General features: G+C 36.1%; 1 protein-coding gene across 1 annotated transcript; it reads right to left on the bottom strand.

Moving 5' to 3' along the window:
* Positions 1-1,984: 1,984 nt before the first annotated feature.
* Positions 1,985-14,011, bottom strand: LOC137725551 (kinesin-like protein KIN-7D, mitochondrial). Its single transcript, XM_068464276.1, has 25 exons — positions 13,391-14,011; positions 13,153-13,250; positions 12,896-12,985; positions 12,622-12,674; positions 11,088-11,153; positions 10,582-10,635; positions 9,444-9,503; positions 9,172-9,250; positions 9,001-9,068; positions 8,507-8,563; positions 8,311-8,415; positions 7,903-8,007; positions 7,633-7,740; positions 7,392-7,523; positions 7,124-7,303; positions 6,501-6,716; positions 5,704-5,844; positions 5,147-5,266; positions 4,988-5,038; positions 4,775-4,822; positions 4,484-4,630; positions 3,364-4,077; positions 2,686-2,815; positions 2,482-2,592; positions 1,985-2,345 (listed from the first exon to the last, which is right to left on the bottom strand). The coding sequence occupies exons 1-24, from the start codon at positions 13,729-13,731 to the stop codon at positions 2,507-2,509; spliced, it is 3,249 nt and encodes a 1,082-aa protein (XP_068320377.1). The 5' UTR covers positions 13,732-14,011; the 3' UTR covers positions 1,985-2,345; positions 2,482-2,506.
* Positions 14,012-15,210: the final 1,199 nt, after the last annotated feature.

Raw genomic sequence — 15,210 nt, 5'->3', positions numbered from 1 at the left:
ATTAACTAGAAAGTTGTTGGTTTGAGTGGGACTTTCCTCCATTTTTGCAACTTGGGATTAAAAAAATAAGAAAACTGATAAGGGATGTAGGGTTTAATTAGGGAAGGTTGAGATGTGAACATGTTGAAAATGACAGAGTCGGAAGTGGGAATAAAGGGCTGTTCCCTAACATAGGTAGCAAAGCCGCCAGCTAGGGCTGCAAACTGGATACTATAGGAAACATTGACATAAAGGGGATTAAATTCTCCATGGAGTACGTGTCCAGGGATTGTGGTGTTGGGAACAGGAGGTCAAACCCCAAAAAGAGAAAAATATCCCATGGAATTTCAGATTTAAACTTAGACATGAAGTAGAAACATAGAAAAAGACCCAAAAGGAAGAAAGATAAAGAAACAAAAATATATGGTAGATCTTGGAGGATTTGAACTGGTAGATGGAGGAGGCAGCAACAAGATGGGATTAAAAGCAATAGGTGGCCATAATGAATACTGGGAAAACTTATTTGATGTGATGGGTGGAAGGTTGGGACTAAGGCAAAATATCTCATACAACTAGTGGATGGGAGAGAACCAATTATGTTGGGGACAAAAGACGACAAACAGGATGAAAACCAGACAAACTGGTAGAAACCCTAACTAGGCAAGGAGAGACTCTCAGGATGGGAGAGATTTAATGCTACTCAACATTTATCTCACCAACATTTGTTATGTCATTTAGTGGAGATCAACTTATGTAATTAGAAACAGAAACTCACAACACAAAGGGCACCGTTTGTGTTATGTGTAAATGAATTAACGTCGCATAAAGAGAAACTTATACATGATCTTATATCATTAGCACGAGATATTATACCTGAACTATGAAAGTATGAGCTTTGCTCTCCACATCAAAAGACAATAAATACGCTCGCTCGCTCATAAAAATGATGTGCTGGAGAGAATCATGCATGAAAGTACTATACATGATATTGGATCATGAGTACGGGATATTATACCCAAACTATGAAAGTGCGAGCATTGCTCTCCTAAACATCAAAAGACAATAAATACACTCACTCATAAAAAAATGATGTGCTGGAGAGAATCATGCATGCAAGTACTCCATCTTTGAGGTGTGAGAAATTGATTGCGTATTTAAAAATTAATTTTAATTACAAGCAGCATTACTATATTAAGCTATTGTTTAAGAATTTAATCTACTAATGTTCTCGTTTGTCAAAAATTACAAGCGGGGTTACTATATTAGGCTAGATTAGAGAGTGACAAGAATTTCGACTCAAAATGCAATAGATTGAAGAAGGAGACCCTGTCGGCGAAAACATCCACCATTACATATCTAAAAAATAGTTCACCAGCTAATAATAACCCATGGAAAATGATAATCACCGTTCGCACTAACCTCATGTGCATCGTTCAATACATAAGCAATACAAAACTTATTCTTTCTTGAATCAAACAATGATGCTTGTGCTTTCACAGGGATTGGCGCAGATTACACAAAAGACCCTATATGAACCCCTATTTGTTTTCTCCCTCTCCACTCTTATAAAACATTGTCCATTATTTCCGTTCATTTTATTCAATTTTGATATCCATAAATTAAGAGTGTAAGAGAAAAAAGACAAAAAAAAAAAAGACGTGATTATCAATTCCGTTCTCAACCTATGTGATATTTGCATCCACACTACATCATTGTCTTAGAAAGCCAACTAAATGTGTCCAGAGAATTAAACGTAATACCAATTTTGTTAGCAGCAGTCACCAACCATGCCGCCCTTTCTTAGGGACAACTAAAATTTACTCACATGGACTCAAGTTCACGGTCACCGTGGCATACCGAACCACTAGTACAAGACCATGTGTCAAAGTATCTCCACTTGGGCTTGTATTAACGGCTTGGAACACCACCGTGGCGGCAAAAGGGAAAAGAAATGCTAGGAAGTGTTGCGTGTCCAAAATTCAGAAGAAAATAAACAGTGAAATAATGAAGAAAACACCTGAACAGGTGGAAGAATAATGCTTCTTAAGCGTACTTTGTTTTCTATACACGGCAAAGAAATGTTTTATATAGGACAGGACCCCTCAATCACAACATTTTGCTGCATACTTAAAAAAACAAAGCAACATCATCCCTTCTGCATCTCAAACTCCCAAATGTGCTCATTTCTTTCTTCCCCATCTTTGTCCCTTGTTATTTCACAGGACCCAAATGGAGAGCGACACAAACAACATACCGATATACTCTTTTACATACACCCACTCTTTTACACAGTTACTTACATACACCCAAACTAATTAAAGAATCTCACCCACTATTTCACATAAAAAAGAATGTTCATAAAAGCCCTGCAAAATAGAAACGCAGGAAAGCAAATTGAGAGTCGCCCTCGCTAAAATATGAATAGATCACACATCCAATACTGCAAATTGATCGAAGTGATCCAAGCAACGAATTGATCAAAGAATGAGAAACTTGCATTACCTTCATTTCCGGGAATAATAGACTGTCACGAAGTAAATGCAAAAAGCCTATCTGAAATCTTTGTACGACAAATTGGGCACTCAGAACATGCAAGTGAACAAGACTTACACACTGCAAAAGGTACACCAGAGTTACTATTAGAAATGATTGAGTAACTAGGGTTGAATTGAAACTTTTGTTACACAAAACTTCAGAATGACTTACAACAAAAATGCCGGCAAGGGAGAAGAATTGCTGCTGTTGGTGATTCAAAACATACTTTACACAAATGGGAATTGGCATCTCCATTTCCCTGGTGTTTGAGCTCTTTCTCCTTCATCTCTTGCATTCGAGCCTGAAAACATAAAAGTGGGGTATATTATAAATGGCCTCCAATTATAACATTTTTAGGATTACAAAAGGATTCCTCTACTTCAAACCACACAACTTGACGATAATTCATTAATGCTTATGTCTTTAACTTAAGCATCCGCATGCTTTTCACAAGAACAAAAAAATGGTTGACCCCTCATACTAATAAGCATATGATAACATCGTGAATTCATCGAAAGATCTGTACATACATAGTACAGCCAAGCATATGAAACAGAACCATTTGGATTGAGCCAAGAAGGACACAATCTCTATGCAAAAATGTTTCCAAACCAAACCTATGACCTAAGAAAGCAACGCCCTAAAATTAAAGTACCAATTGACTCTTCTTTTTCATGTCCTCAGCGCCATTCAAACATAACTGTGCTTTTGACTTGTTGGTTTTACAAAACTAAAGGAACCTTAAAACAGAACCGATAGCCTTTTAATGTCCCCAATCCAAATCATAGAGGAATACTGAAACAATCCTAGAACATTTATTTCAAAAGAGAATGCAGATTCTCAGGTTACCTTAAGGCGAAGAACAAGAGGTTCTTCCTTAGGACTTTCATCATCAGCGGATTTTGAAGCATCCAAAACTTGTCTCTCTATGGTGGCAATCTCATTCACAGTTGCTTTTAGACCATTACTATTTTCTATCACATCATTATGCCTTTCTTCTGTGTGTGTCTCAGGGATAGACCCGCCCTCTTTCTTTAATTTTGCGACCAACACCCACATGTTTGCTAAATCATTTTCTAGAGCGTCCTCCCTTTTCTTTGCATCTTCAACCTTTTTCCTGTACTCCTCTTCTGTAAATTCCTTTTCAGCAAGGGCAGTCTCAAGAGCTGCCTCTCGCTGTTTCCTTGCTTGGAGTTCCATCCTTAAATCATCCGAATCAAGATTCCATGCCTCAAAGTTATCAGCACCACCAGATAGCCTCCCTTTCCTCCCACCTCTTGGTCTATCATTGTACTTCCGATTAATGCCATTAACAGGTTGCAAGGAAGAACTTTTAGAATTGACTAACTCCCGGGCAGCCAACAACTCTTTTTCTAGTTTTGCATTCTGCAATGAGAGCTTTGTCACTTCACCAGCCAAATTCTTCAATTCAACAGCAGCAGCAGATGCCAGTTCCTTTGCATAAGAAGCTTCTTCGGCCAGTTTTTGGTTCTGCACATGTAACCCACTCCTCTCCTCTGAGAACTGCACGTGCTCCAGCTTTAGTTTTTCATTCTCAATCCCCTATGAGAAGGAACAAAAGCATCAATTAGTTAGATGTATAGCATGAAAGTTGAAGCAACGTCTCTTCAACATCTTACATTGCCACAACAATATATTCAAGCACACAAGAAAGAGAACTCCTAATATTAACCAATTCACGTGAAAGTACAAAGAAAATATAACTAAACAAACCTATGGATTTCACCATTCTAAATAATAAATAAATATAAGTTCAACTGCCAAGTAATGATGACAGAGAAACTATAACTTCTACATAAAGTACACATGAACCAAGAACAATAAACTAAAACAAAAGAGAGGGTGCTAGTCAATAGTATGTAAATATACTTGAACTAAAGGTGGTAGCTAGCATTTATTAATCCATTAAGCTCTATAGATTGATGAGCCAGAAAGTTTCAGTAACCACCTGAGACTGAATTTTCTTTTGCAACTCCTCAACATACTCTTCAGATACACACTGCTCGGAAGACAGTGATGATCTTTCACCAGATACCGAAGCCAAACGCTGCTCTAACTGATCCACTTTTTCTTGCAATTCCATGTTCTCTGCACACTGCAAATACACAGAAAGCTCAGCAATATACTTAAGGATTTAAAAGCCTGCACTGATACAAGTAAAACATAAAATGATCAGCTGAATGGAAGAAAAAGTTAACAAAAGATAATGCTCAAAAGGAACTAAGGAAGGCATTCTAGCCTTATTTTGCAATTGCTCCTGGAGAATACGATTGTCTGCTGATTTTATCTGCATGAAAGGTACACTTTAAAGATGAGTTCCACGGCAATTAGAATGTAATGAGCAAGGGTTATATCCCCAAACACAGATAACAGCTAAAGCAATAGGAAAAATTTAAAATTAAACATTGCCCATTTTGTGTACATCAAAAACTGATATAAAGCATGCACTCACTTCCAACTCAAATCCCTTCTCATTGCACTGGGTTGTCAGTCTCTTAACTGTCTGTTGCAGATTAAAACAAAATTTCAGCAATTTTTTGACAATAGTAAAACAAAATTGGAGTACTACTTATGAATAATAATAACTAAGATGATGAGAATGCAAAACTACCTGCTGCATCTCAACCATAGATGCATTAGCAATTGAAGCCTCACCACTTTCATTAATGCACTGTTCCAAAACCCTCATTTGCCTTCTCTTTTCATGGATATCACATTCCAAGTTCTCAATCTGTAAGCATGGATTTTTAATCACAATCATTTTAAGTAAAATAAACATACTTCAGCTGCTGCTCAAATGAAGCTGTAAACTGTTAAACTACTTAGGATGTTGAGTGTTAAATGGAGATCATGAACTAGACAGGCCCGTAAATTTTACATTATTGCTTGTAAAAACTGATCAGATTCAAATGAACATGACCTCATTTATAGCCACTAGCCAGAATACCACAGTAAGATGGATCCAAATGACAAACTCCGCAGATATATTCAATTAGTTCCAACTGTCAATTAATATTGTGTTAAATAGGCCCTACCAACATTCAACTAACAAGTGCAAGCCACTGTCTTTTTTTTTTTTTTTGCTAACCAAGCTTTCACAACATTCCAGAGACAATAATTAGGACTTCCAAGTATGCAGAATAGGATTGATAAGAATAGAATATATACTTGAGTTTTGGAGCTTTCAGGGTCATCTACAGACTGCTCCACCAATCGTTTCAAGGAGCTGGTACCCAGTGCAATCTCTCCAGCAAGCATCTTAACTTGCTCAACCAGCAGGTCCATGTGATCTGACATTGTCATCCCTCCCTAAAGTATATTAAAATAAGCAATCATAATTACATCATAATATTGAATAATAAATCCTTTAAAATAAATGAATATTGGAGCCAACAAACGAATTCATACTGAAGTGTCTAAGTAAATTATATATAGAACTTGCCCAAGGGCAATTATTACTTACCATAAGTCTGTTAATAAGAAATAATAGTTATTATGTGGTATGTGGCAAAATCAAATAGTACATACAAGAAACTTTATGGCATATCCTGATTTGATCATTGAATAAGAGTTCTGAACAGGAAAAGTATTTGAAGGAAGAATGGTAAGAACTCTGAAAACTAGACAAGATAAATCCTCATGTATCTTATTTGCAATTTCCTACAAGTGTATATGCTTGTATAAGCGTGCATAAGCCCATATATATATGTTTGTTACACGCAAGCGCGAACATGTGGGAAAGAAACAAGCAAGTTCCAATTCCCTCTTCCTCAGACCGTTGGCCTCAGAAATGTTTCGCAAAATTAACTTAGCCAAAAGACTAAAGTGCTTCCTCATATATATTTCAAATTATTATTACCAAGACTTAAAATAGAAATCAACTGTATTTGTGATAATTCGACAAATGCATCCAAGCTTTATATGCTGAAATGGAAACAGAACAAAAATATATGAAAAGTAGTTACCATTGGAACTCCTGAACCACTGATAAGTTCACCCGCTTGAGTTGAATCTGTAATTGTACTGCCAGCTGGTGGGAGCTCTTCATTCCACCTGCTCAAAGATCTCTTGTGTCTAAAATCATAAGCCATATCTGATGGAACAGCAGATGCGGAAGACGGTGACTCCTTTTGGTTCTCACCTTCTAGAAGCAAGGGTCCATCTCGCATTACTTCCATTTTCTGCCATACAAAAGCCACACAAAAAGTAAACATTGTACGATGCTTTCCACTCCAGAAAACAAGTAGGAAAGATCAAGTTTGACGACACTATAAACCTTTTTAAGAGAATATTAACTAGAAAGGAAAGAAAAACATAAAATTAACATTAGAAGTTAAGTGATCAGAAATAAATCCTTTTTTTCTTTGCTAAAGCTAAGCAACCAAACAGTAATATGAAACAAACATCCTTGTCTGCATAACTTGCAAAACAAAAATAAATTCTCAAACTTTCAACACAGTTTCTCCTTGTACTGACTTGTCACATTTGGCATAAATATAATCAACATTCAAGCTCAAACAACTAACGTCAAAAAAAGGAGAAGAAAACAGTACAGACCATATACAGCTTAAATGAGTAAGGAACTCACTTCATCCTCACCAACAGAAAAACCGCGTTGGTGGCTGGGAATATCACTCAATCCAGGGATGGTATTTTTCGAAGAAACAAGGATGAGCTTCGTCAGCCTCTGGATTCTACTCATAAGAGCAGCCTTCACTTCCTCTTCTTCCTCCAATCTTGATTGCATCTTAAATTGACCTTCTTCCAACTATTTCCAAACCAAAACAATCATAAGTAAGTCTTAATATAAACTCATTACTAAGCCAAAAGAACTTATTTCAGTTTAGGAACAAAACCTTTTGCTTTAAGCTGACAATCTCCTCATGACTGATGCCAACAAGCATCCCCTGCCTTAGTTGATCAAGTTCTGTTTTCAGGACCGAAATCTCTCTTTGATACTTCTTAATCAATGACTTTTCATCAATAATCTGCTAGAAATAATTTCAAAGAAAAGCCAAAGGGCAGAATAGTGAGTCTTAAGTGTTTAATGTTGAGTATTGACTTAAAACTGTATTCATGCTATGAGTCTTTGCACACCTTATTACGCGATGCATAGATTTCTACTCGCTTTGCCCTGCTTGCAAATTTCAATGTATTATGAGTTTCCTCCATGCTACTTGATGCAGGAGTCACCGTGCAAATAAGCTGGGAAACATGGGCAAGGAAAAAAAAGCAAAATAAATAAATAAATATGAAAAGCAAAGTTATGATAGTTGTAACTTTTAACTGCATAATTTTTTCAGAATAATTGATTCAAAAAGCAAATTTCAAAGCACATGGGCTAACAGTTGTAGTATTGGAACTCACTGAAACATGTCCATGCCCGCTTAACGAAGATTGTAAAAGACGGGTAAGCTTAGAATCTCGATATGGCACATGGGATGCCTTTCCCTCACTCAGCTTTCCGATTACCTTCATTGCAACCATAACATCAAGTTATGAATTAAATATCATATTGCTTTTCTGTTCATTAGAAACCTGATCATGATTTATAAAAATGGTGGCCACTTTGTTTTCTAAACAGTAAAACTTGATCATTCATGAAGTTCCTCAACTAAAATGAAAAGTGCATCAGCATCATGTTGCAGAAAAAATTGTCACTATATACATTCTTTCATGTGGCTAGAATGGTGTGCATTAAGGCTTTACTTAGCCTTAGGACCATAGATAACACAAATTATGCAGTTAATGTTAATCAAATTGTAAGGCACTTACAGTCCCAAGAGTTAGAAGACTCTTGTTTATGTATGATCCTTCCTTTCTTCTTAGTCCAGTTGTTTCGGTTTTCGAGCTCTCAGATCCAGCTAGATCAATTAAATTCTAAAGAAAACAAACAAACAAATAATAAGATTAAAAACATGTATGAAACTAAAAATCTAATATTTGGGATGACAATCCGTTTGAATCATACAAGTTGAGAGAAGATCACTCCGTCATACTCATCACCATGGGCACTGCTTTCTATCATCTGCAAATGCATCCGGTGAATTAAATATGATTAGCACAAATGTTTCACAAAAGTCACAATGTCATGTGCTTATATAAAGAAACAGAAAAATACTGATACGAAGAAATTTTTACAGAGAAAAGTAGGAAATAACAAATACAACAGTCAAAATATTTACAAATTTATCTGAAAGCCTTGTACCTCCCCAGGCAAATATTGTATTGACAAATGAACTCGAAAAAATTTGTGCTACGTTCCATAAGGAATATCCAAGGCTCCAACAAGTAACAACAAAACTCTGCATTTTAAAATTGACTTAAAACTGTTGCTATGTTTAATTGATGCATGTCTCAATGTGTTCAGAATTTGGTTCCTCAACATTATTTAAAGATAAAACATTAAATACAGATTGAGTATATAAAAACTTATCAGGGAAGTATGTTATGAAGAAGGTTTACCAGTGTAAATATGGTGTGACTTCGACTGCTGAACAGATTAAAATTGTTTGATCCAACATGACGATGCTCTGCCATTCCCATGCATCGGTTCAAAATGCAGTCAATAAATCATTTTTAACCTAATAAAACTGGGAGAAACAGAAAAGCCAAATATGTCATCCCTGCAAGTACCTTCTCCAGCAGCAATGAAAGAAAGTGCATGCCCAGGAGACAAAACGACTTCTTCTTTTATACCCTCAACATAAGTACCCTGAAAATTCAAGGATACAAACAGAGAAAAATGATAAGGCCAGCAAAAACTAAATGTGCTTATGAATACAAGATAAAAATATACATTTATTATTCCCCTAAAACAATATAAGTGGGAATCTTTCAGAGGCCCTAAAAATAAAACAAAATAGATACAGTTAAATCAGGAAGCCATTAAAAGATGAGTTACAAACCTGGGAATCTTCTCTAACACGCAAATTTTGACCTGTTGGATCAAGCAAGTCATTTATCACCTGATACCAGATGCAGAAATAGCACCTTAAATCAATACAAATAAGAATATTGAACATAAAAGAAAAAACTTTCACTCAGGAAAAAACTAAAAAGGATATCAAGAAACATCTGTCAAGTAAAAACTTAGATCATGAAGATGAAAATATACAAATAAATGATGGTTGGAAGAAATCCCAGAGTTTAAATTAGGAATAACTTGATATAGATCCAATTTTGTGAACCATTAATAGGATTAGTCCACTTCATTGAAATAGGTCCAATAATTAAGATTTCACGTATGCTTATTTGTGGATTGTACCATATTTACCCCTTAGGCTTACGAATTGTAGTAAATACACAAAATTTCTTAAATATGGGATTATTTGTGGTTTAACTAATCCCTTAATTGTAGGATTAGTTATAGCCATATAATCACCTCAACCCCAATCCGTTTCATCCCTCCTTTTTTTCCTTCTTCCAAACAATTCCCTCTGTTAGATCATGGAATCAATCCTCCTTTTTTTGTCTCTTCTTTTCATGGGTTATATTTTTTTGTTTTTCCCTCCAAATTCGTTCCTTTAATGGAGGTATATTATATCATATTTATATTTCTATGTTCCACCATGTAGGTTCCCAGCATTTTTCTTCCAATTCAATAGGTAGTTTATTCTTGTTTTGCAGGTAGATTATATCTGCTTTGTAGGTATAAAGCATCTTTCTTCCTATACAATAGGTAGTTACTAGATTATATTGGTTTTGTTTTCTTCATAAATAGTAAGTAGTTACTAGACAATATTTTAGTTTGAGTATTTAAATATTCAAAATTTAAAAACTGAATAAATGATTAAAAAATTTAAAGAATTTAAATATTTTTATCTAAAGGGGCAAAATTGATATCAAAATATTTAATTGGATAACTGGACTCAGTCCCAAAAACTACCTATGTTTTTGGACCTAGATGCAAAAGTCCCTTTAAATTATTAGGAAATATCTTCAAAACACAGAGGAATGACAGGTACATTATACCCAGGAAAAACTGAGCTACCATATAATCTCAAGCCCTAAAATGTGACTGCCAATACATATAGCTCCACTGACCTCGTTGTAGATCTCTAGGTATGAGACACGCAGTAAAAATTCCCTTCCTGGGGTCTGAAAAATGAATGCAGCTATGAATTAGCCACCAAACAGGAAACTCAAGTCTGTCTCTAGTGTTTGTATCAACAGAAACAGAAAACAAATAGACACCTTGATGCTGAAAGACAGACAGGATATGCAATAAAAGCACTTAGAAGTAAATTATCACAATAACATTGCTGAAGAAAACAAATCACATCTGGACTAGTATGTTTAAAATCAAACTATTAAAATAGATGCAACATATATGTAACTCCCAAGGTAATACTAAGAAACCAGTGTGGGAATGAAGGGAGGGAATGGAGTAGTGGCTGTACAAAAATAAATTTACTTTCTGAGAATGTACAAGAAAAAAATGGCAAGAAATATCCTAGTGTAATGTTAAACTGAAGGAAGGGGGAGGAATAAAGGAAAACTAAGATTTAACAGTCATACTTCAGAACTACAAAACTCTTAGGAGCTCTTACATCTTGAATAATACTGAAGACATCCTTTATCGCCAACGGTATGACACCTGGAGCATTTTGATCACCCTGTGTAGATTAGAAATGAGTAAACACAACAGTAAGGGAACCCAAACAAACAATATGAAGTATGGCAAAAAACTTCATAAAGAACAAAAGTAAGGTACAACACAAACATATGATGAAAATTATGGATGAACAAACTAAGTTCAAAAGATCATATTCTGGCAGAATCTAATGTGACCTTGCCAGATAGAATGGTATTAGGGACATACGACACATACAATGTTCCAAAGTAAACAAGTTAAACATAGCTATATGTCAGTGCATGAACAGTTGTTCATCTACATTTCGGCTAATCACAAACCAAACCTAGGACTTACCCAGCTGCACCTTAAAAATCTTTAATCGTTTATGGCTTCATTAAATCATTATAGCTTAGTTAAATTAGATACTGATACTTAGGTGCTACCAGTGATGTCTTGACTTGCTCAAATAAATAGATCCAAATGACTCTGGATAATTTGATGATCAATGGAATCATGCCTGAGAGTGCATCTCTTTATATATTTGTAAGAATGCAGAAAAGAATCCAAGTCAAGCTTTTGGGGATTTGGAGTCAATTGGGTATGTCAGGCCCAGGTCTTGTTTTTGGGTTACTATATGGTAGAAATGTAAAAATAAAGCTGTTTGGAGAAGACATCCTTTAAGTTTTATGTGGTTCTTGTGACTTGAGACATGAAGAGCTTCTGAGGGAGTGGAACACTCCATGATGAAGCTTAGGCTCCATCGTTTAGATGGCTTTTGAGGTTTGGCTTGTCATTTTAGTTTACCAGATATACATCTATGCTAAATTTCTGTCCTTCAGCCTTTAACAAAGTTCTTTTACATTATGTATTAATGTGCATTGAATCTAAAGGGGAAGAGGGGATATAAGTGCTGGTGCAGGATTTTTACTGGAGTTAAACGAAGATAGTTTTGTAAAGGGTTGATAAAGATTAGAAAGCACAAACAACGTGCCCATTTGTTATCAGGTTTTCATGACCACTCTTGCGTCCCCCCACTAACAATCTACAAGCAAATACAAGGGTTTCCAAGTATGTAACTCCTTTATTGTGAACAACAACTAGATCAATCTTAGATGGGTGCTAGGTCTGTTTAGATGTTGGATTACTGCAAATCCAAGCAAAATGAGCACATGGCCATCAAATTTCAACTTCAAAAAATCCTTGTAATGGAGAAAAAAAACAGATAAAGCATTCACATTGAAAACAACCCCTATCATTATGGTATAATAACTTCCATATACGCAGTTTCTCATTAATCATTAGACATTAATATTTTCAGGGCCATGGAAGGCAACCTTAAATCTAGTCTCCTAGTGTGGGATCAAAGAGACAGAGTGTAAACATTGGTCATTATAACCTTTTCTGCACAACTCACAAACAGAGCTTTACTGAAAAAACAAGCGAACATGATTTTTCAATATTCTTTAACTTTCAGTAGCATAATCCCAAGAAAAGAAAGCGGAACTTACATGCATAGTGTGTGTCTTTCCACTACTTGTCACACCATAAGCAAAAACGGTACCTACATTGTCAATACTCAAGCCGTAAGAAATGGAAAACTAACAAGAGAATTGAACATAATTTACTTAATCTATCCGTTTTCGACTAAACCTAATGGACTTTGGACCAGTCTCGACTTTTCATTAAAAAAATTATACACATTCCTACAGAAACAATATCAACATTTCTTGTTAGGGATTATCAAATTCTCCATTTGTGATCAACAAGAGAAGTATGTCATACCATTGACACCTTCCATGGCAGCTTTGACAACAGGTTTAGCGGCAACTTCGTACACCTCTTGCGAATTGGCATGCTGTCCAAAAACTCTATCTGCCGCAACAAAATCATCCCCAAATCCAATCAGTTTTCAAAACGTTTCTACGTTAAATGCAGATTAATTCCAACACAATTTCTTTTTCATTCCCAAAACAAACTGAAATCGAAATGAACCCCACATCAAAATTTTCAAATTTAATGAATACTAACTAATATATTACCAAATGCATAGGCCGTAGCTGGATTATACTCATTCCTCACAATCTTATCGCCGTCTGCATACCAAGTGACCTCATCCCCTCTCTGAAACTCCCTCTCGCTGCAACCAAAACCCCCAAAAAACGAAACCAATTCAATCACATTGCCTCAAAACCAAACCCTAGAATCCAACATTTCAAAATCCTCCAATCCCAGAGCTCATAGATCTGATCCAATACGCTCAGATCTACCAACACTTACCTCAGCGGCCGAAACCGAATCGTCACCGATATGCTATCCCCACCCTTGGGCGCCTCGAGCATCTCCGCCAAAAGCTCCTCGGACGCGAACCCGACCGGCGAGCGAGCACTGTAACCCCCGGAAGCGTACTGCATTGAATCGGAGCGGCCGCTACCCGGCGTCATGGATCGCGACCCGAGTCCACCTCCCGAGTTGTAGAACGAGGAGGCGGAGGTCGAGCAGGAGCGCGGAATCATCCGACCGTTGATCAACGCGGCAGACGAGGAGGTGGAGGAGTAGGGACTGGATGGCTTCCGGTAAGAGAAAGGCGAGCTGCTGCGGGCTCGTGAGGACGAGGCCATCCAGCTGAGTCAACTCGGACGGTGACTCGGTGACAGAGATTTGGAAAAATGCAGCGATTAAAAAACAAAAAAAATGGAAGAAGTAAGAAGAAGAAGAAGAAGAAGTAAAAGAAGAACAAAGAGAATATGTCAGAGCGGTCACATGGCTCGCGAACCGAAAGCGAAGAACATTGTTTTCCCTTTTTTAATTTATTTACTTACTAATTATTTAAAATTAATCAAATCTTTCTGCTACTATTTTTCTGCAATGTGTGCGACTGTAGAAAGAGAAAGTAGAGAGAGAAAGTAGCGAGAGAGAGATAGAGAGAGTGTTTCGTCTTCTTAAAGGCAAAGTGAGAGTTGCAGAGAGAGAGAAAAGGGGGGGGGGGGGGACGAGTGAGAACGACGGTAGTGGATGAAAAATAAAATTTGAAAAAGAATAGATAATTAATTACTGTGGTGACGTGGCGGGGGATTTTAATTTGGAGGATGGGCAACCGCGCGTATTGTGAATTAAAAAGGGGACTTTGAAAAATAAAATACGCTGAGAATGAGCGGGAATAATTGTGGCCGGCCGTTTAGGACAAGTTTATATAGAGGCCAAAATTAATATTATTGTTAGTCTACTGTGTTTGTTCTGTTTGCGGTGGCCAAAATTAATATTGAGCTTATTTTTTTAATGTACTTTTAAAATGATCGAAAGTATTTTTAGTGAAAATTTTTTTGGAAATAATTTTTAGTAAAAATGCTAATAAATCTTGGGAAAACACTTAGAGTGTTTCCTGGAAGAAGTACATAACTTATATTTATTGTAAAAAGCACTTAAAGTGTTTTTGGAACCCAAGAACATTCTTTAAAAACATTTTCAATCATTTTTAAAACACATTCAAACAAACTCATTATTGTTAATCATTTTGTGTGTTTGTTTTGTTTGTGATGGATAAACTACGAGTAGTACCATTCACACTCATTTTTACTTTTAACATACTTTTGTTTATTTTTGTCCATTGATTTTCTTCAATTTATTTGATTTGATGGTCGGAAATTGAGGGGGTGTGAGAGGTAAATATGAGTGTGTGGAGCACTACCTTAAACTATTAAAGCATTTCCGATAAAAGATGCAAAATATTGTAAAATTGGCATTTTACAGTTTTTGTTGGCTGGAAAACATTACAATGGCCAAATGTAAAATATTCATCTCCGCTAATAGATTTAAATAAAAATGAAAATTTGCACTTTTCTTTACAATTTTTTGGAGGTGGGATTTGACAATCAAAGAGAGAACAACAAATGGAATCTCAAATTACATCTTCTTTCATCGAGAGTATAATTAACATTTACATCTCCCTAAAATATAAAATGAGATGTAAATTAACTTTTACGTCTTAGATTTGCATTTCTCTGTCGGAGATGCTCTTACAATTTTAAGTGATATAGGTTAAACTCAGGTGCAAAGAGATAGACATTGGCCTGACCAACTCAGCATGTCACGCCCCGATC

The sequence above is a fragment of the Pyrus communis genome, chromosome 2, assembly GCF_963583255.1.
Source record: "Pyrus communis chromosome 2, drPyrComm1.1, whole genome shotgun sequence".
Taxonomy (NCBI): domain Eukaryota; kingdom Viridiplantae; phylum Streptophyta; class Magnoliopsida; order Rosales; family Rosaceae; genus Pyrus; species Pyrus communis.
The sequence above is the reverse complement of the archived record's forward strand: the minus strand, read 5'-3'. Positions and strand labels throughout refer to the sequence as shown.